The 22923-nt window shown below is 40.4% G+C and overlaps 1 protein-coding gene across 13 annotated transcripts in view; it reads right to left on the minus strand.

Annotated features, from left to right (window-relative positions):
* Dgki (diacylglycerol kinase iota) overlaps window positions 1-22923 on the minus strand; it is a 428822-nt gene that overhangs the window by 228199 nt on the left and 177700 nt on the right. For all 13 annotated transcript variants that reach the window (XM_058575765.1, XM_058575763.1, XM_058575762.1 and 10 more), the window contains exons 4-6: window positions 15913-15987; window positions 14701-14757; window positions 4571-4636 (exon numbers count right to left, since the gene is read on the minus strand). In XM_058575765.1, the coding sequence (XP_058431748.1) occupies window positions 4571-4636; window positions 14701-14757; window positions 15913-15987 (198 nt within the window). The remainder of the gene's footprint in view (window positions 1-4570; window positions 4637-14700; window positions 14758-15912; window positions 15988-22923) is intronic.

The following is a 22923-nucleotide window of genomic DNA, read 5'->3' on the forward strand; positions in this document are numbered from 1 at the left end:
AACGATACATGCTATCACTTCTGCAAAGAACCTAAAATAGTCAAAGGATGGAATCGTGGTTGCCCTTGTCCCATTTACTGACATTCAGTCAAGGACAGAAAGAAAAACCAAGCTTCCAGCAGTCATTTTGCCAGGAACTCCATGGAGAGGCTTGGATTCCATGCCCTTGTTCTATTGCCCACTCCAGTCCTCCTCCATGGTCCTCCTGAGGCTAATGACAGAGGATGTCTCTGTTACAGCTGGACACACGTAGACAGGCAAATAACCAAGCTTGCCCAACCAGCTGTGGATCCTCGCACTAGCACTTAGAGTCCTGGTCCCTAACCTCTCAAGAGCTGACTCCTAGGATGCAGGCATTTTCAAATCACTAGAGGGGAGTTTTCAAGTTGATACACAAAATATCCTAGAAAGCCCCAGTCAGTATTTTTATTATTTTTAGACTCTGTAATCCCTTTCGCCATCCCTATAATAATGGCTTAGTCATTTTTAAAATTTTTCCATTACAAAAAAAGCTATTAGGTATTCTTTGTTGAGCTGTGTACATTTTACATCCCACACCTTAAGTTCATTTTAAATTAATAATATCCATGAAAATTAAAGAGTACTTTTGATATCTTCCCATTACATATGGTGCATGCAACTTAATTTATTTAAATTAATTAAATATTAAATAACATATGATTTATAACATAATAAATCATAAGGATGTGTCTTGTTTGGTTAGGGAACTAAGAAGTATTCAAATGTATACCAAAGTTGAAATAGGGGTTATTGCACTGAGAGCCTGCTCTTAATATTTGATAATAAAAATTTCTGAGTCATGGTTATCAAATAGTATAAAAATTATTTATTTTATAATGCTTATGTATGTTTCCAAATGAAATAAAAGAAGGTTTCAGGTTATAATTTACAAACATTTCCACATTACCACACTGCTGGGCTTGGATGCTTGGTTCTTTGAATGAATGGTCAAATGAGCTATAATCATTACTATATTGTTCCTTTGCATCTTGATACTTTTAAGTACTACGGACAACTCAGTGGTGAGGGAATTCTAACTGAATGAATGTAATGTGTAGATTTGGTGAGAAAAAGTCACAAACAGGTTTGCAGAATAAGTATGCATTCTGGCTTTGAACCTTGATTGAATGCAGATCTGCGTTAAATGATATGTTCTAGATAGATCTCATCCAACTCTCCAGTCCCATCTCTGTTTTTGATACACTATGTCCCATTGTTAAAAGTTGGCTTTTACAAATGTTCCTTCTGATATGTGAATGCTAACACACAATAAGTGGGGGTAGGTGGGAGAACAGAAGTTCATTGAATTAGGGGAATGAAGGGAAGGGAGGGAGGACAGGAATAGGAAAGACAGTACAAAAAATAGGACATAACTTTCCTACATTCATATATGAATACAAGACCAATGTAACTCCACATCATGTACAACCACAGAATTGTAAGTCAGACTCCATGTATGCATAATATGTCAAAACGCATTCTACTGTATTTTTTTAAAATGTTGCTTTTATGGTTTGCCTCAACAAAGTCCCTTGAGCTCTGGTTTATACTGGGTTTGGTAGATAGATATCAAAGGTACATTTATTCCCTTCAAGCTGTCTGAGTCTTGTGACTAAAGGCCATAGAAGAACCCTGGCCATCTCCTGCCTCTTCAGACTAGGCTTGACCATGGCCCCTCCGTTTCTAACCTCAGTGTTCGTCACTATCCTAGGTGGTTCCCCTCTAATCTGCACACACATTATAAATACTCTTTTTATTAAACTCTCATCAAGCTACATAATTTAAGTGTGAGTGTTTCATTCTTTTTCTGACTTAACTCTGGCTCTTTCATAAGACAGGGCTATGAATGATGACAATGTCAAACCAGGGAATGGCCTTAAACTTGGCAGCCTGAGATGTTCAGTTAATGTTAAAGGAACCAAGCAGCTGAATCATGAGCTCTCTCATGTGATCACATTAAATGCCACACACACACACACACACACACACACAGTCAGGCAAAAATACATTCAGAGCTCAAGAGAAAATCACTCCAAATATTTATTATTCAATCAAGAAGTAGAAATCGAAACCATATTATTAATACACCCTAAAAACCCACCAAAGCTTCAAAAACACCAGTGGGAGAAAAGATTTGCTAAGTGAAATGGCTATTTTTTAAACCCACCCAAAGAAAGACATTGTGGAATAATTGGGGTGAGACTTGGGTGAGATTTGGAAGCCTGTGGGTATGTAAGGATGTACAACTCTACTGATAAAAATGACACCCAGCACCAAAGTTTGAAATGGCTTTTCAATCACTTAATCTGCAAATGGAAATAGAACTGTTAGCTTTCCCCCAGTCCAGGGCAGGATCTAGGATGCAAAGGAGAGTTATCATCCAGCGAGGATATGATAGGTCTAAGACCATCCCATCCTATCATTGCTTGAATCTAAGAACTCGTGAGCAGCTGGACTGTAAGGGGTAAACATTATAGGAACATTGCATGAAGAGCTGGACCATCCCCCCGATAACTGTGTGCGAAGAAGCTACAGGTACTCTGGGAGGATTGCCAGAGAACGTGCACAGGAGAGGGGATGGTCTTAGCCATGCAGCATTCGGGGAGTCCAGGCTTCCAATCCACCGACCATGCCTACATAAGCTGAGGCCACACAAACGGGAGTGCGATCTGACACCAGGCAATGCTTATCCTCAAATATATTATGTTCATTGATTTTTTAAATAAAATTCCTCCAATTCCATTATAGTTTGAAGTGTTGAAGTGGTGTCAGGTATAAGACTGCCCAGTGAAAGATTCTTTTCCAAAGAGGAAAAACTTACTCATCCAGATTGTTCCTACAATCACATGTCTGACTCCAAAATTGGTTGTGCCTGACTCTCTTTTCTCTACACCTTCTCTCTCTCTCTCTCTCTCTCTCTCTCTCTCTCTCTCTCTCTCTCTCACACACACACACAGAGTTATAGTTTACAATTCACAAAGTAAGAGAAAATTCAAAAGCCCCAAGGTAGCACCATGTAGGAAGAGGTAGATTCACCCAAAGGAGACTAGAAGACTGACCTCCTACTTCCCAGTCATGTAAAATGACCATCAAAATCTTTCCACTTCCCCTTCCTCCTCACTTTTTTCTTTAACTCAATCTGCTTTCAGACTATTTTGCCAAACTCTTTACAGGCTAAAAGGCAACCAACTTAGAGCCACTGGGTGGAACCTGAGGATATACTACTAGTATAAAGGAGGTCCATGCCCTGAGAACTTGGTTACCAATTGCTACATCATATTTTCTTCCCAGGTATGAGACACAACAGCAAAATCAATAAACTATTTCCAAGTTTCCTTCACCATCCACAATCCTACTCCAGGCAATGTTTGACTGGAAGGAGTCACATAAATGAATTAATTAAGTAATAATTAACTGATAAACAATACATTCTCTCAAATTATCTTGAACTCTTGCCAAACTCAAACTTCCCATTACCAATGTCCCATTACCAATATCAGTTTATTACTGATGTCATTTAAAACATTCTTTATTCTATGACTGACCTCTGTTTAATCTTCCCAGAGGTTCCTGAAATCTCCTAAAGAAGAACTTTTTACACTGGAAAAAATTCATACTCAAATCAGTTCAGGTCGATAACATTTGGAGAAAAGCTAACAGTTCTATTTCCATTTACAGATTAAGTGGTTGAAAAGCCACTTCAAACTTTTGTGCTAGATCAATAATATTTGGAATGTGAGTTTAACAGCACACAATCATATGCCCCCACCCTGTTCCACCTCTCTTTTCCAAGTGGCACTGCATCAGAGGAGCCTGTAACCAGCCAGAGTGAAAGAGGGAAGAGACATACACAACCACCACCAACAGGGGCATCTCTTCCCAGAAACTGATAAGAAGAGCTATGTATTTCTAGCTTCTGACCATGCTGTCATGCATGGCTCTGCTCAGCACCTTGTATCACAGTACAGATGCTCACTCTTGGACATGGGCAAAAGTAGCATTGCTCAACATTCCATTAGTTTGCTGTTACTGACCAAATAAGTATGATAGCCAGTTTGCCTTGTAGGGAAGTTTTAACAAAATAGGAAAACTTGCTTTCCAAAATCATCCATCAGTCAGTCATAGTGATGCATGCCTATAACTGCAGGAGGTTGAGGAAGGAGGATCACAAGTTCAAGGGCAATCTGGGTAACTCAGCAAAACTCTGTCTCAAAATAAAAAATAAAAGGGGCTGAGAATTTAGCTCCATGGTAGAATGCCCATGGGTTCAATCCCTGATACCAAAAACAAAACATAACAAAAAATCAACAATCAGAGGAATTCTCTGCAAGGATGCATCCACCTAATTCCTTTTATTAAGACCACTACCTCTTGCAGTGAGCTGTACAGCAACTGAAACAGCTCTTCAGAACAGTGGACCTGGAAAAATAGGACCTTTCAGGAAACTGATGCACTGAACATTGGATTTAGGGACAGGACTTGTCGACATGGGTGCTTGCAAAAGCCTGAGGAGCCTCCTGTGATGGCTGTGGGTGGCTGGGCCTCTTACCTTACCACACTGCTTACATTTCCCCTCCTGCCGACGCCTGTGCACCCAGTGATGACGCACAAAATTCTGTGGGGGAAACAAAGTTAAATGAATATGTGTTAATTTGCAAACCTCAATATTCATTTTTTTAATGTTTAGAGACTACAGGATTATAGAAACCATAACATAAGCCCCTAGAAGCACAAAATCAAATGTGTAGATACAACTTGTTTAGCAATGAATATGAATCCACTCCAAAAAAAAAAAAAATGAAGCTACTTCTCTATGCCAGTGATCTTTCACAATGGGAGACAGAGTTTATCCTGCCCTGTCTCCCTGTCTTCCCGGTGGCAAGCAGCCAAGCCAGATTGCTGTCACTCCACCTTAGTAGGAAAACATGGTGCAGATTTGTGAACAGGAAACTGGACTGGGAGATAACTCAGACAGGTATAGGAAATACCCAAATAGAAGTGAAAAGGTGAAGGAGAAAAGCTGACACATGGATAACTGAACATGACAAATGGCTGCCCTCCTGCTGTCTCCAGCCACCCCTGCCACAACCCTCAATGCTGGAGGCCAGTTCTACTTCCACAGGGCCCTCTCCTCAACATTCTACCTAGAAGGAACTTAAAGAAATCAAGTTATCAGAAAGCAATAGATCCCCTGATTTGGGGCATTGATTTGAGAATCTAGAAGAAAACTGCTGTCGATAAGAGATGTGGGCATATTGGTGGTGTTTGCTGATGGTGTGTTTAACCCATCCTCTACACTAGTTGAGGTTAGTTTTCAAGGTCTGTTCTTGTCTTGGACTGTAGGAAACACAGGAGGTCCTCTTCCTCCCCCCAGGTAGGTGATCCCCTGGGGACAGAGTCAAGCAGCCCCATCTCCATTACTCTTAGGATGTTACAAGAGAGAGCATGGTCATCCAACTAGCAATGCAGGTGAACTCAGTAGCTTAATACAACTCATCCCTCTGGAACCAATATGCCTGACATACTTGATAAGTTTTTTTCTCTTGCCCTTTTCAGATAAAACACACTTTACCTGATAATAACATGTCTATGGCAGAATCTAGCCATGGTCCATATTTCCCCTTTAAAGGACCCTTAAATATATTCCTTAATTCAAAAAATATTTACTAAGTGCCTACTGTATGCCAAGCACACACTGAGTGCAGATGGACAAAAATACGAGATCGGGGTTGAGGGAAGAAAAAAGCTTTATCAAGGCATGAAATTCAGAATGATGAGAATACCTCCAACAAGTACTACTTTTATTAATAAAAAATCACCACCTCTATTCTCTTAACAATGTAAAATCAATTTAAAATAAAACTGAATAAAGGCTCTGGAGGTATAATGGTCTTTAACTGTAAACTGTGAAGCAACATACTGATCCTACAAATTAGTATAATTTTTATCTTGTTTTTCACTCTGCTCCCATTTATTAAAACAAAGATACAATTCAATATTTCTCTCAGAAAGCAGCTAATCATAATAGCTAACACTTACTGAGTACTATGTTCCATGAACTTTTAAAAATATTTTGTATGTAATAATCCTTTTAGTCTTCATGAGAATTTTAATAAATAGAAGTGTTGTTCCTTAGAAGTGTACCAATCAACCTCTAGGAGTTGTTAAAGTACTAAAATGTTTCCAGATTAGCTGTGATTTAGCACCTCTACCATTTTGCTAGCTCCTCCCCTACCACCATAGCAACCCCTAATGCACCCTCTCAATATTGAAGACCATTTTTACATCTTCTTAATTGAACAATTAGGATGTAAATTTCTGACATATTGTGTCTCCAAGATCCTGTTCCAAATGAGTTATTTTGTGAAAACAAATCCTGCTGCCTGGGCAATGCCACAAATTCCCTCAAAAACCTCAGAAGACTGGGCTGGGTCCACCCAGTATGGATTGTCCATGGAAGGTTAAATATCCACATGGGCGATTTGGGGTACCATATCTGGGTGTAGCTTTCAAGATGGTGGCAACAACTCCAGAAACGTGCCCAGTTACCAATATTCATTCCAACAATTCAGAGGAATAATTCTGTTGGTGGAAGATGAAGGTCCTGGATCCTCCACCTCCTACTTTGCAGGTAAGGTTACTACTGAGTGATAGAATTCTAGTCCAGTGCCTACTGAAGAATAGGATGGGGAGGACTGAAGTCAACTGCCAACTGCAGTAGTTATTCCCAATCACATTATTGTAGGGCAACTCATCAGAGGGCTCGACTTTGGTCAGAATTATCCTCCTCACTTTACAGATGAAGAAGTCAAAGCACAGAGAGGTCACAAAGAATTTAAGAGTCAAAGCAAGGACTAGAACTCCAACAGACTGGCAGTAGAGTCTACGCTCCTTCCATGGCATCTCTATGCCTCCTCAACTCTGAAAGATTAGGTTCAAGCTACTTCAGCATGACACACCAATCAATGACTTCAATGACAGTCAGGAGTGGAAATATTGAAAACATAAAAATGTCAGACACTAATCAAAAAGGATTGAAAAAATTTAATACAACTGCTGTTATTTTAGCAGAAACTGAGGGAGATTGAACAATATGATTGATGTTAAGAGAAATTCCGCACTTACTGAGATTATAAATCACCTAGTGACTATCAATTTAAGAAGGGAAATGTTGGAAGAATTGGGTGCAATTAACCTATGAGAAATCATGGCTGACTCATGGGACCCTTGAGCTAGTAACAGCTCCACTCAAGAGATTAAACCTACAATTTCCACAGATCAACAGTAATTTAGAAATTAGATGACTTAATCATTTGCACTACAACATCTATCATTTGGCAAATGGTTATTTTTTTAAAAAATAATTTATTTATTTATTTCTGATTTGTTATACATGACTGCAGAATGCATGTTAGTTCATAGTACACAAATGGAGCACCATTTTTCATTTCTCTAGTTTACACAAAGTAGAATCACACTGTTTGTGTCCTCATACATGGACCTAGGGTAATGATGTCCATCTCATTCTACCACCTGTGCTATCTCCATATCCCCTCCTTTCCCCTCCCTCCCCTTTGCCCTACCCAAAGTTCCTTCATTCCTCCCATGCTCCCTCCCCACCCCCATCCTCATTATTGATCAGCATCCACTTATCAGAAAAAACATTTGGCCTTTGGTTTTGGGGGATTGGCTTACTTCACTTAGCATGATATTCTCCAACTCCATCCATTTACCTGCAAATGCCATGATTTTATTCTCTTTTAATGCTGAGTAATAGTCCATTGTGTACATGAACCACAGTTTCTTTATGCATTCATTTATTGAAGGATATCTAGGTTGGTTCCATAATTTAGCTATTGTGAATTACAGTTCTGCTATAAATATTGATGTGGCTGTGTCACTACAGTATGCTGTTTTTAAGTCCTTTGGGTATAAACCAAGGAGTGGGATAGCTGGGTCAAATTGTGGTTCCATTCCAAGTTTTCTAAGAAATCCCCATACTGCTTTCCAGATTGGTTGCACCAATTTGGCAAAAAGAGTTCTTATACCATGTAGTTTAGTTCATTTAAGGAATGGGAGAAAACACCTTAAATTTTTATTTAAAAACTAATGTAGGGGCTGGGGATGTGGCTCAAGCAGTAGCGCACTCAACTGGCATGCGTGGGGTGCTGGGTTTGATCCTCAGCACCACATAAAAATAAAATAAAGTTGTTGTGCCCACCAAAAACTAAAAGATAAATATTAAATCAATCTCTCTCTCTCTCTCTCTCTCTCTCTCTCTTTAAAAAAAAAAACTAATGCATATGATTCTACCAGTCATTAAACATCCTGAGTATTATCCTTCCAAGAAAATAAGTGGGAGACTGAGGACATGAAAGCACAGAGAAAGTAACTTATCCATTACCTTTACTGCAGAAGAAACTCTATGATTTGAGATGTCAAGCAGTTGTTATTCAGAGTTCTTCTTCCTCCTAATATAAATTGATCCTATTGCTTCTTTAACATAGTTTGAATAAAGTACATCCAATAAATGTACGTTGAGCTGAACTGAATTCTCAATCTTACTTCTTTGACAATTAAGTCATGTGGTTATCATTTGGGGGAGGAAGAATCATCAGTTGCCTTCATCAGTGAGATAAGGAAAATCTTTATTTCCCAAGCACCTCAATTCTTCACACAATTTTCTTTTGACAATTATTCATACCTCTTAATTTGTTGGACTAAAATTAGATTTTTTCTATGTTCTTTTGACCATTATTCATATCTCTTAAATTGTTTAACTGATATTAGATTTGCTTCCAAATGTGAATGTTGATGAACAGTTGTTAAGACAGAACAGCAAAGCTTCTAACACAATAATACCTTTTCATCACTCATCAATAATTTCTGAATTATTCATATACTTCAAGTAAGTATAAGTAAGTAAGGGAAAAAGCTATTACTTATAGGTGTTAAAATATCAATGATGTATTATTTCAAGACTTATCTGCAGCTGGGCAAGGTGGCACAAACCTGTAATCTTAGCAAGTCAGGAGGCTAAGGCAGGAGGATCATGAGTTTGAGGAAAGCTGGGGATGTAGCTCAGGTGTAAAGCCCCCTGGGTTCAATCCCCAGTACCAAAAGAAATAAAAAAAATAAAAAATACCCAGTGTTGTTAGCTGAGACATATAACACAATTGCATAGTTATTTTCAAACAGCCAATGCAATTCAAAATATTATTCATAGAATGCTTGAAAGGATCTTAGAAATCACAACCCAATCCATATGGCTTATGACTAAGAAAACTGAGTTCCAAAAAGATTCAACTTGGAGAAAGCAATCCAACAAATATTCATTAGAAAACAGCTGCACGCCAGGCACTATACACTGCTAGGACACGGTGACTCACAATCCCCACACTCAAAACTGACCACCTATTAGAAAAGAAGCAGAGTTGAACTGAACCCAGATCAACTAATGCTAAAGTGAATGTTCTTTCATTTCCATTGAGTACTCTAATGAAAATCTCTTAAGAATCACAAATGAGTCATAGTCATGGTTTCATCTTATAAATGTCCTCTTAGACTAAAAGTTCTTACACACTTTGGAAGAAATGCACCCCCTTATAAAAGCATTGAGGCCACAGATACACATTGATCACATACTCCGTGTCCTGGAACAATTAGTCTGTGATAAGCTCCATGATTGATCTCCCAAGGCTTACACTAAAGGGGAGAAACATTGTCAGGCAACAAACAGTCATAAACATAAATAATTATGACATATAAAATGACCTAATGGGGAGAACAAGGAACTTTGACAAAGAACACAGTGCTACCTACTTACACGTGGTATCAAGGAAGAGCTCTGCAATGGAGTAAGTTCATCTGTTGAGTGGTATTGGGAGGTAAGACCTTTTGTTAGGTAACTCGTTCTTGAGGGTAGAGGCCTCGTGAATGGCATTACTACCTTATGAAAAGCACCCCCTGGGATCTTTTGCTTTCTTTTCTCTGAAAGAGGATGCAAGAAGAAGGCAGCAGTCTGCAACTTGGAAGATGGCCCTCATCAGAATTGGACCATGCTGGCATCCAGATCTTGGACTTCCCATCCTCTAGAATTCTTAAAAGAATTCTGTTGTTTATAAGCAACCCAGTCCAGGGTATTTTGTTACACAGCCTGAACTGACTAAGACAAGCTCTGAGAGGATGATAATTGAGAAGAAACCTAACTATAAGAAGTAGCTAGTCGTTTAAAGAGATTTACAATATAACAATAAATTATGCAAGGATCTACAGGTAAGGGATATCTTGGGATGCGCCTTGGAAACTGAAATAAAATTCCTGGGACAACTGTGTAGATCTGGAGAAACAGGCAGGGGCCAGACTTACAAGTTTCTCAGTCCAAGACAAAGCATTTAGATTTTTTTCTAAGTGCAATGGAAACCACTGGAGAGTTTTAATCTGGAAAATGACATTATCTAGATTTCATTTTAAAAGATCACTCCATCAAATCACAGGTAGATTGGAGGGAGAAATAAAAACAACCATGGAGTGGTCAAAGATAAGAAATCATGGCACCTTAGTCTAAGCTATTGTCAACAGAAAGGGAGATAAATGGATGGATTTAAAATATGTTTTGTGAATAAAATCAATAAGACTAGCAAAGAACTAGAGGCAGAGAGTGCAGGAGAGCAGGAATCAGTGAGAACCTACTCTAGTTTTCCCAATTAGAAGCTCATTTTCTGAGTTGCAAAAAAAAAAAAAAAGGGAAAAATGGTTTTATGGTGAATACAAGTTTGATGCATTATATCTGAGATGACTGTGATACATTCAATGGACATGTCAAATGAACTCCAGAAAATGTAGACTGGAAATGTAAAGTCCGTTGTTGTTAACTCTCCTAATAAGAGCAGACAAAGATAAGAACATAGATGAATCCCAGAAAGATTTGTCGAGGTCAGGGGAGTGACCAAAGAAAGACTTTAGGAAGGCCGATCCAATGAAGAGGAAAATTAGGAAAGAGCAATGTGGGAAGTCAAGAGAGGAGAGCATTTCAAGAAGAACCAAATATTGATATTCTGAATACTTTTTTAGAGACTGAATAAGAACAGAAAAGTAATGAGTTTGGCATCAGGGAGATCATTGGCAACATTGAGAAAAGCAATTTCAGCAAGTACATAGAGAAGAAATGAGATCAGAACAGGTTAAAATGACTAGAAGATGACATACTAAAAATAATTTTTATGGATGATACTTTCTGGAAGCTTGGCAGTGAACAGCAAACGGAGAATCAGAGCAGCAGTAAAGTCACAGGCGGTAGTTAAGGCACACTCTTGTTTGTTTGTTTTTTAAGATGGAAACTATTAGAGCATGCTTTTGCTGACAGAAATAGTCTAGACCTGGTGGGAGGTGGGGTGGTTGAAAACACAGGAAAGGAAAGAATATCAAGTCCTTGATAAGAAGATGGGGGAAGAGATCCAAGATCTTATGAAGGGTCTAGATACAGAGAAGAGGAGCAACACAACTAATAAAAATAAAACAAAACTAGGATCAGAAAAATCATACATACAATGAAAGTTATCTCTTATCCAACTAGCCATTCTGTAAAGAGACGAATTGAGGGACAGGGAGTAAAAGGTAGTTATATATATGTTGTATTCTTTAGAACAAAATCCTGTGCTTTCAATTTTCCTAAATAAAACAACTACTTCATTTGAGCTATCATTGAGCCATCTTCTGGCCAATACCGTAGTACACCACGGTGGGCACTGAGGACACCCACAATGCTATCATTTTTCTCACACTTCCCTCATCCATTGCTGCCATATTGGACAGACACCAAATGGGGAAGGCAACTGACTTTAGAAGAACTATTTTTCCTCTCTCCATAACCTCCAAATCCAATCTTTTCCCATATTTTCTTTTAATCCCCTTGCATTCATCAATAACACTGAGATCACTCTTTTTCACAGTGTCTTTTTTTTAAAAAAAAAAACAGGCTCTCATATTTTATGCAGGCTGACATCAAACTCTTGGATCCATGGGATTGTCCTGCCTCAGCCTCCCAAGTAGCTGGGACTATAGTCATGCACAATCTCTTCTCTTTTTATTAACTGTTTTTAAAATTTGTGATTTTCTTTGTGCTCAGACATCTTCTATTCCTTTTCTACACATCAATCTGTCATCATAGCTTTTATTATTATCTACATATGCCAATGTCTCATAAACCTTACCTCCTGTCCATTCTTCTTTCTAACTTCAAACTCATATATTGCTGTTGAATATCTCCAACTGAGGGCCATCTCAAATACGAAAGTTCTATAATTAAATTCATCACCTCCCCTCTCTATTACCAAATCAACTCCTTTTCTGGCATTAATCAGTTTTGCAAGGTAGAGGTCTGGTTTATTCAGTCCCCCACCCCCACTCCCAACTCATGTCCAAAATCCAATCAATAACCATATTCTGTCAATTTGTTTAATTCAGTCTAATGTCTACCACCAACATTACTCTTGGTTCAGGTCACCTCTCTTATTAACAAAATAGAATTAAAATCAATCAACAGACAAATACCATCTATTTCTTTCTTGCCTTTTCAACTGTGATGCCCCCCACTCTCTGGCTCAAATCAGTATGAACGTGGTTTCCCAACTATTTCTTGCCTCTATGGCTAGAAGAGCTTCTTAAATTTCTTTAATTGTTTCTGTGCCTCTAATACTACTCCAGGACTGTGTGGTATTCCCTCCACACAGCAGTCAGATATAATATAATATAATATAATATAATATAATATAATATAATATAATATAATATAATATAAACAGTTCAATGTCCTCCCAACTTCCCTCATGAAAAAACACTCCGAGTACAACCTGGCTCCCAGGAATCTGCATGGTCTAGCTCTTGCCTGCCTCACAGGCCACATATCTTACTCGGCTCCCTCAATACAATTTGTATGCTGCTGTGCTTTCTGTCTAGAAGGCTCTCGCTCTCCTCGTAACCACCCCCTGCACACCTTTTTAAGTTAGATAACTCCTGCACATGTCAGTTTAGTGCCCACCTCTTTCAGGAAGCCATTTATTTAACCCCTTTCCAGTCTCTCCCATTCATGACTACACAGAGCTGGTATAAGGAGTACACTAGCTGGGAAGGTTTCCAAGGGCTAAATCTATAAGTGGAACTGAAATTCATATCACTGGGAACCTAAATGAAGTAAAGAAAATATTCTACCTAAAATTCTTATTTTGCAGACTTTCTTTCAGGAGAGTACCACATGAGATTGTAGTGTTTGGGACACAATGGGTAACATGCTAAGAAGGATGGTTTCTGTTAATGGTAGGCTGTAGGTTTGCTGACTGGGGAGTGCAATTTTGACTTATTTATTGACTTAACAGATGAAAACACTGTGATTTAGAGAGAGATGCCAAAGGTCAAACCATATCGAGACTGGCTTTGAAAGCAGATAGTCCAATTCCAATTCCAGCATTCACGTGGTGTTATGGTTTAGATGTGAGGTGTCCTCCCAAAACTAACGTATGAGACGATGCAAGAACATTCGAAAGTGAAATGACTGGATTCTGAAAGCCTTAACCCAGTCAATGAATTAATCCCCTGACGGAATAATTCAGTGGTAATTGCAGGCAGGTAGAATGTGGCTGGAGGAGGGGGGTTTCTGGGGGCATGCCTTTGGGGTATATATTTAGTGACCTGATCTTAGAGTCTCTCTCTCTCTCTCTCTCTCTCTCTCTCTCTCTCTCTCTCTCTCTCACACACACACACATACACACACATTCTCACACATACACACACATTCTCTCTCTCTCTCTCTCTCTCTCTCTCTCTCTCTCTCTCTCTCTCCTTCCTGATCATCATGTGAGTTTCTCTCTCTCTCTCACACACACACACAAACACATTCATTCTCTCTCTCTCTCTCTCTCTCTCTCTCTCTCTCTCTCTCTCTCTCTCTCTCTCTCTCTTTCTCTTCTACCATGATATTCTGCCTCACCTCAAGCCCTGAGGAATGAATAGAGCCAGCTATGTGGACTGAGACCTTTGAAATAAACTTTTCCTCCTTGCTATTGTTCTCGTCAGGTCTTTTAGTTACAGTAGCAAAAAAAAAAAGCTGGCTAAAACACAAGAATAATCAGTAACTATGCTGCCCCCTGAATAGCTTAATGCCCCCCCACTCAAAATTAACAAAATAGAATTAAAATCAATCAACAGACAATAGCATCTATTTCTTTCTTGCCTCTTCAACTGTGATGGCCCCCACTCTCTGGCTCAAATCAGTATGACTGTGGTTTCCCAACATATCTAAAGTGCAGTGTCCAAATGTTGAAGAGTCTTATAAGATTTTATTGATTGCATATATTAGTGGATTAATAAATAACTGATTTAGAATACTTAGGGAAATTATTTTTCAATCCCAGGTGAATATCTAGGAGTCCAGTGATTCCAAGGTGGGATCTGAAATGGAGCCTCAAATTACTCACTTCTTGCCAGTCATGGTGGTGCCTCCTTAGACTCAGGAAGCTAAGGCAGGAGGATCCAGAGTTCAAAGCCAGCCTTAGCAATTTAGCAAGGCCCTAAGCAACTTAGCAAGACCCAGTCTCTAAATAAAACATAAAAGGGGCTGGAAATGTGGCTCAGTATTTAAGCACCCCTGAGTTCAATCCCTGGTACAAAAAAAAAATTACTCACTTCTCTTGGTGATCTTGAGCCTCCCTCTCGAAACGTTGGCTTACATCTGAAATTAATCTGCCATTTAAAAAGAAAAGCATTTACATTAGGAATAGTATCAGACTAAATTGAATTACCTAAAAACATCCAACAATGACAGATACTGAGGCTACAGGGAAAAAAAAACTAAAGAATAAGGAAGAAAGTTTACTGCTATTCTCAGTGCTTTGAAATCATCACATTAGATAATCTACAGACACATCAACTGATTCTCTATCTCCACTTTCCATCCCCTCCTTCTCACTAATGAAATCACAGCATCTTTCAACAATAAGGCTCTCAAACAGAAAATCAGAAATAGATAAGAAAGAGTCAGAGGAAAACTACAGAGAAGTTAAACCACCCAGCTGGGTTTTAAAATTTAAAAGTAGAAAATATAAACTTGAGGAATTGAAAATGTTCTGTAAGGATTATTCCAACAATAGAAATGAATATTCTTTATAGAAGGATTCAGCAGCCCCTTCCTTTAAGTGGGAAGGTCTCCCACTTGGTACACTTGTATCATCTTCAACTACAGTAGGACATGAAAGTGTAAGAATGAAGGAGATGAATAAATGGAGTTGGGATGGGAAAGAACATATTAAGATCAAACGTCAGTGGTCATTGCCACACCATCTTGTTCACCAGTAATTGTAATATGTCAGTGAAATTAAGTGAATGCTGCATAGAACTAAAATATCTCAATGCATTTTCACATGTCAGCTTGAAAACATAGATAATGCACTTGGAAATGGAGAGGGATGCTTGAAAGTGAACAGCAGAAAATCACTATTGGGTCCTTCCCTTTCTCCCAAATGTCAAATAAATGCACTATGCAGAATTTTCTTCTTTGGAGATAACACACCCTCGGGCTGCCACTTCCAGCCCCAGCCACTCATTTACCCTGCACGAGCAAAAGCACTGACCAAGAAGCCCAGAGAAAAGACTGAGCACTGGCTCCAGAGACCATTATTCATCCTAAGAGGTAACATAAAATTATTGAATTGACACTTAGCAAACAACAGAGTGAATTACGCTTAAAATTCTTTTTACTACTAATATGTTAATTATGTTGGAATTCCTGTTTTTTAAAGGGCATTTTTTCCAAAAAGTTGGAAATGGAAACTGACACCCGGTCTTTGAAGACCAAACACCTACAATAAAGGAGGGCGGCAGCAGGTGGCGCTCTCTTACCTTTTCTAGCTGTTCGATGCAGGCGGTGTGGACCACGATTTTACAGACTGCACACTTCCTCCTGAGAGCCGATTTCTACAACATTCAATTCAAAATACAGGAAAGAAATGTTAACAGTCTGTGTGAAGACTTCCCTGGTATAAGGACTGTATATGTACACAAATGAAACACTGCCATTCTTTCATACCAAGTGAATTTGAAACTTCATCAAAATATTAAACAACATGACAAACTTAACGGTCTTGTCTCACCAAGTAGTTCCACGTCTGCGTGATGACAGTGGCCTGGCCGGTCTCTCCCAAGTATAATAATAATATATCATATGGAGCATATGATATGAATTGGGCACTTTATTCCATTACACTACTTCTAAGTTTGAGACCTAGCAATATAGGCATTATTTTATCCCTTTAAAAAAAATTGTCACATTTTCATTTGAGCAATTAATCTTTCTCATCTATTTCTGATTTTCTGTTTGAGAGCCTTACTTAGTTCTGCATTCAAATCAAGCATTCGTTTCCTACTGCCAGAAAGTCTATATTTCTAGGGGACAATCACCTTAGGCTTCAGTTCCAGGTATAAATCTATACTAAGCTACTTGGATTTCTGCTCTTAACTTCAGGAGAGAGAACACAGCTCTAGTTTTTAAACCCAAGAAATAATAATAATGATAACAACCACAACAGCAAACTCAGCAAGGGCAGTTAATACAACACAGGGCTTGCCGCATGCCCTTATCAGTACTTCACAAACAGCAACTCCCTTAACCCCCACAGCTCTATGAAATAGATACTATTCTTCCCAGGTTACAGATGAGAAGAGTGAGGCCTGGGAAGGGACCTGCCCAAGGTCATCTAATTAGGGGATAGCAGAGTCAGACTGTCTGACTCCTAAGCATTACTCAATTTGGCCTCTGTGACAATTGGTAGTGTTTAAATTCACAATAAAAAGCTTTTTAAGGTTTATCTTTTCTTTAATAATAAAGAGCTGTGGGGAGAGATGAACAGGGGCTCTACATTTCATCACTACCAGGGTCCTGTAGCATTTAAGCTGAGAATGCTGAGATCTCTGCAAGGACATCTGAGTCCATACTTTTGAGTTTGTGCACTAGAAGAAACTTCTTAGAAATAACCTGTCTGCCAACAGTCCATCAAAGCCACCAAGTGTGAAAGGCGGTCCCTTTCCTTTCAGAAGGCACCAGTATAGACTATGAGCAACTCCCCCAACACCCCGTCTGATGAGTGGCTGCCTCTGCTGGGGTGTCATACTGGAGGCGACTTTGGCAGTGGGGTAGGAAGGAGCCCAATACTGGTACTGCCCAAGGAGACTGGAGGGACTGCAGATAGCCACCTTGGAAGGGGCAGCAAAAGGAAAGAAACTGCCCCCTCCTGGTTCCTTGATGGTTCCAATTATTCAACATGGGGGTGTGGGGGTGGGCTCCTGTTGGTACCAGTGATGACAGTGTTATCAGCTCAGCTATCAAAGAAACAACTAAAACACTGTTTTACCACCACAACAAAAACTCTGGAATGTATTCACTGACTGAAGTTAATTGACCCTGTTGGTGGATGCTTTGATCACTCTTTCCTGTTCCTAAAGAGAGAACATTGTCTTCATTGTTGAATGAATTTGACAATCAATTGATTCTACAAGTAACAAAGGAAAAGGGAAACTAAAACAACTAGAAACACTACTGAAAACTGTCTTGCTCTACTCCTAAACACAGCAGAAGAGAAGCAGGAGGAGAAGGTGGGGGGAAAGTGGGAGAGGAGGAGGAAGAGGAGGACCCACACTACAAGAGAATGCGAAGCACCAGTCACAGCAGTAACAGAAGCAGCAGCAACAACAGTAATAAAATTTGACCTTGTAAATTTTCATGAGAGGAATGGCCGCAGACAAGTGCCTGGGCTCTCCTGTTTCCTGCACATATCCTGGTGGGATTTGCTTTAGCGCCACCTGTGGGATTTGCTTTAGCGCCACCTGCAGAAAACCCTTGGGGCATTTGAGTCCTGCAAACAGAGTTACAGAGATGCCAGGGAAACTGGAGTTGGTTCTAGGCAGCTTCTTGTCATCCACAAGACCTCTAGATAACACTGCACACAAGCAAAGCAGGCCACTGCAGGTGGGCTACCCCTTAGGGGAGATGATTTAAGGTGTCTGAAAAGCCTCCTTTCTTGTCCATACCCCAAACCTGGGTCTAGCTTTGTGCCTGATATCAAGCTCTGCATTAAGCTCTTTGGAGCTCCAGGGCTTCTGGAGGCGTCTTAGGAGTCATTGAGGAGGATGGGAAAAGAAATACAGTGGGCTCAGGAAGCCTGTGAACTCAATAAACCCAGAACACCTCTTCCTTTCTTTGTTTTCCACATCAGGATTCGGGGGTCAAAATCCCTATTAGATAAGGGATCTGGGATACTGGAGTTTAAGAGCCACTGCCTCAAGATATGTCATCACTCAGCTTTCTGGGATGACATGTAAATAACGTCATTCATCGTGAACAATTCAAGAGCAACTATCTATGGCTGACAACATAGGAAATAAAGTGCTGTCTGTGATAAAACTAATTTTAATTAAATAATATTGAATTCTGAAAGACCATCTTAAAATATATCACACGCTTCTGTGCCTCCTGAGACAGCAAATATTGACCATAATCTGAATTCTTCTTCAAAGTCCAGTCATTTTTCTTTCCTCTCCTACGATCTGACAAAAGACCCTTTCAAATCATTGTTCCTGTCTTTGTTGCCCAGGATTTCCTAAATGACAGCTACTAAGCAGCTTGTGATCTGAAAATCAGATAATTAAAGTTTATAAACACATACAAAATTAAGTGAATAAATTCTGAGTGAAGGCCCAAGTTTTTTTCCCACACTAGTAAAGAACGAGGATTATAGTTCCTCAACTGACGACAATTACTTCAATGGATCCAAAGGCAACTGCTGACATTTTTTTTTGATTGTTTCAATTGGCTAAGGCTATCTGAAGTGGCTAGATAATAAGCTTTTGAGCAGAACTTGCTCCAAACATGTAGAATTTTGTGCTTGGTTATGTTACAATTTTTGTTTTGAAAATTTTATCTAAATACAGGAAATACAACATGAAGCATACTCTATTCTAAATACTTTCACTAATTCACTTTTTTCCTAAATAACTCTTACTTAAGCCAGCTCGTCCTTCACTATGAAAGGTGATGAATTAAATCAAGTCATTAACAAATCATCCAATAGGTTAGTCTTCATATTGGGACACAGTTGTTACAGAACCTAGCACAAAAACATAACTGAAAACAGAAACATTATCTGGGACACTGAGTCCATGTTCAAAAATTAAAATTGTAAAAATGTATTAATTTGTTCTCATCAGTGAATTTAAAGGTCATTTGGGCTTTCTACTTTAAATTTCAAATAGAGTAACCTCAGTGCCCTTAATAAGGGTTTCCTGATTTGATCAGTGTTGGTATTCAAAATAAACCCATTAATCACTCTGTGTGTGTGTGCGCATGTGTGTATGCTTTTATAGCATATTTGTAGAAACTAAGAATAGATCACATCCCATCTGTTATGGTTTGGATATAAGGTGTCTCTCAAAAGCCTCTGTGTTAATACAGAAATGTTAAGAAGTAAAGTGATTGGATTGTGAAAGCTGTAACCTAATCTGCCCATCCTAGTTTGAATGGACCCTTGACTAGGTGTTAACTGTGGGTTGGTAGGGTGTGGCTGGAGGGGGTGGGTCAGGGGGAGTATGCCCTGAAAAGCTTGTTCTTCCTGGTGCCCTTTCCTTTCCTCTCTGTCTCTGCTTTCTGGCTGTCATGAAGTGAGTCATTTTCCTCCAACATGCCCTTCTGCCATGATGTTCTGCCTCATCTTGGGCTTAGAGCCACATACTTGGCCAGCCATGGATTAAACCTCTGGAAACAAAAGCCAAAATAAACTTCTCCTCCTCTAAGTTGTTCTTGTAGGCTATTTTGGTCACAGCGATGAAAACCATCACATCTCACTTTTATCTACTAAAATCATGATGGGCCTTTACTTAAATAATTACATGAAAGGGGCTGGGAGATAGCTCAGTGACAGAGCCCTTGCCTAGTGGTGCCTAGCCCCCCAGCAATCCCCGAAATAACCATAATAACAAGATGGTATGCTATGTTTGAGCATGGCAGGCCTGGTCTCGCGGCCATACCACGGCTAGAAGAGGAAACACACTTAAAGTTCTGGCTTGGCCCTTTATCATTTTCCAAACTACAGGAATGGCTGGCCTTCCAAGCAGGGGCAGCTCCTCACCAAACTGCTGCTCCTATCAAGCAAGGAAGCAAAATTGCCATCGCTTTAGAGCCCTGGAGCTGGGGATATCAGTTCCAAGGACAGAAAGATGAGAGGCAATCAGTGGTCACAGGACAGGGTTTCATATCTCTCCCAACCATAAACTCTGGCTATAAGACAGCAATCTTTAATTCCCTTGAGCAAGAGAGATGATTTCTGCTAAGTTATAATGAATTTCTGGTGGAAGTAGAATCTGATAGAATCTGATAAAGGAAGGTGAGGAAAGGAGAAAGGGAAGGAGGAGAAAAAGAAGGAGGGGGAAATAAAAATGGAAAGAAAGGAGAGGAAAGAAGAGAAATGGGAGGAGGGGGGAATGGCAGGATGGGTTGAGAGGGACGGGAAGGACATGAGGACTTCAGGGACTGTGGTAAGTTGCTTTCATAGGTCTGTGGTTATGAAAGGATCCTGCCTTCTTGCATCCAAGGGTAACTGGAATTCAATGTTTATTGGCCCCAACAGTCTGCTGTTTGACCCCAAGAAGCAGGTAAGATAAGGTTAGCTATTCCCTTCCCAACAAGGTACACACCAAACTTTTCCTCTCCTTTAACAGAGGGCAGATTATCTTACCTGCTGACCATATATCTCCTGCTGTAGCCTTAAGAACACCCCTCACCCAACCACCAGGTTTAACCACCAGAAATCAGGAGTCTATGTGGCCACCCATTGATTTCCCTGGCTCAGGAGGGTGCAGAGGCCAGAACTCGCTCCTGCCTCCCAAAATAACAGGGTTAAGTTTGGACTCACAGCTTATCACTTTAGACAGAGACACCAGAGTGAAGCCCCCAGACCTAATGCAGGGAATTACTGGTTCTACTGAGTCCTGTAAGCCAGGAGGCCACACGGGGAGAAGCAGGGAGGGAGCTTCAGAGGGGCTCTTAGAGGAAGTTTCTGCTGAAGCTGAAAAAGCCCAGGGAAGGGGAACTCTGGGGAGGCTGGGGGATGGGCTTCCCTGAGCCCCTCCCCACTGATTTCTCAGCCCTTGGCCTTCCTAGGTCAGAAGATTCTCCCGTCAGACCACCAGGCTCAACCACAGGGGCACTCTGGTGAGAGGGCAGGAGCAGGGCAGTGCAGCCCAGGAGGCTGGCCTCCTCAGGGTTCTCTCTCTGAGGGTGGAGCCAAGGGAATGCTTGGTGAAAGGCAGGACAGGAAACTTCCTAGCTTTTAGAATGTCAGGAATTTGGAGTCCTTTAGGTGAGGACTGCCTCTCTGGGCAACAAAAACAAGAACATTTTTTTGCTGTATAATCCAAGGTAAATGAAAACAAGAGTTCTTTGATTTATTTAAAACCTCATTAGAAGAAATGACAAGCATACTTGGCAAGTCCTGCTTCTCTGGGGAGCCTGGGATGCAATCTGTAAATTGGTATTAGGAAAAATGAAGAATGACATTATCTGAAAGTTCCATAAGTAAGACTTCAGAGCCAAAGTGCAGCCACCACTGTCCCTCATCTGGCTCCTCTCTTCTCCCAGCAGAACACAGAATGTTTTGAGAAACCAGCCTCTACCTCAGAGCAAAGCCTGTCCAAGGAAGGGGGCGTGACCCTTGTCCTTGCAAAGACCCACAGAGCACTTCTAGGCACATACCCACCCTGCTGAGTGGTTTATCTACAAAAAAAAACAGGAGGGATCTGCAGAGCCAGGTATCCCTGACTCAGTCAGGCTAGGTGAGGGCCCATAGCAACCCCCTAGCAACCACCAATCAGCATGAGACAGGGAAAATACCTGGGATGCCAGATGACCCCCAGTAGTTTGTGGTGGTTGACAACATGTTGGGAAACCATGTAGTTCAGCAGGTACACCCCTCGTGGATTAAATGAATCAGCTCAAATGAATCCCCCTCTTGCACTAACCAATCACCCCTACCCAACTTGTTCCCGCCAATGAATGTGCTAATCATGTTTTAGAGTTGTTTTACGATTTTCCCCGCAGTGTGTGATGATTTGCTAAGAGATGCTATGAAGTATGTGACGTCCCTGCCTTCCCCAAAGAGTGTATAAAACTGCTGCAAACCCTGGGCTCGGGGCCTCTCAGTGTCACCACTTGCTGTGTGTGCGGAGGACCGAGCTAGCTCGCAATGAACACCTCTTTGCTGCTTACATCGATCTTGGTCTCTGGTGGTCTTTTGGGGTTCCTGAATTCGAGCATAACAGTTTCACATAACTCAGGAGGGTGGCCAGCTGAGGTCCCAGCACACGCCTACTAGACATCCTAGACATCCCAGTTCTGTTCAGAGCAACAGAATCTCATGATCTTAGACCAAGGAACCAAGATGCACATATCTGGAGGAGTCTGTGACCCAAGGAAAACTCGGCAATCTCCTTAGAAGGTTGACTTCAGTAGAATGGCACTTGTGGAGGGTCCTATCCCTCAGCCTGGAAAGGAAGGCTTTATTTGTGAAGACCCATGTGTTGGTAAAAACGTGACCTCTGTACAGACAAGGCCCTGGTAAGGGCTGAATCCCTCTGAGATGGTATTCCACCATCAACATCCTAGATTATAAATGATGTCAAAAGTACCACAGAATATCTGAAAGGAAAAAATAGCAGAGACTTCTGGAAGATGGGTGGGGGAATGTGTGCACCAAAATCCTTATGCCAGGCTCCAATGTGTATCAACGCATCTGTGCAGCAGCTACCTGAATCAGGATGGTCTGACCTACAGTCACACACACAGAGAGAATTTCTCCTGTGGCTGGA

The sequence above is a fragment of the Marmota monax genome, unplaced genomic scaffold (genome assembly GCF_021218885.2).
Source record: "Marmota monax isolate L192 unplaced genomic scaffold, Marmota_monax_Labrador192_F-V1.1 WCK01_AAM20220418_F8-fsc00122, whole genome shotgun sequence".
Taxonomy (NCBI): domain Eukaryota; kingdom Metazoa; phylum Chordata; class Mammalia; order Rodentia; family Sciuridae; genus Marmota; species Marmota monax.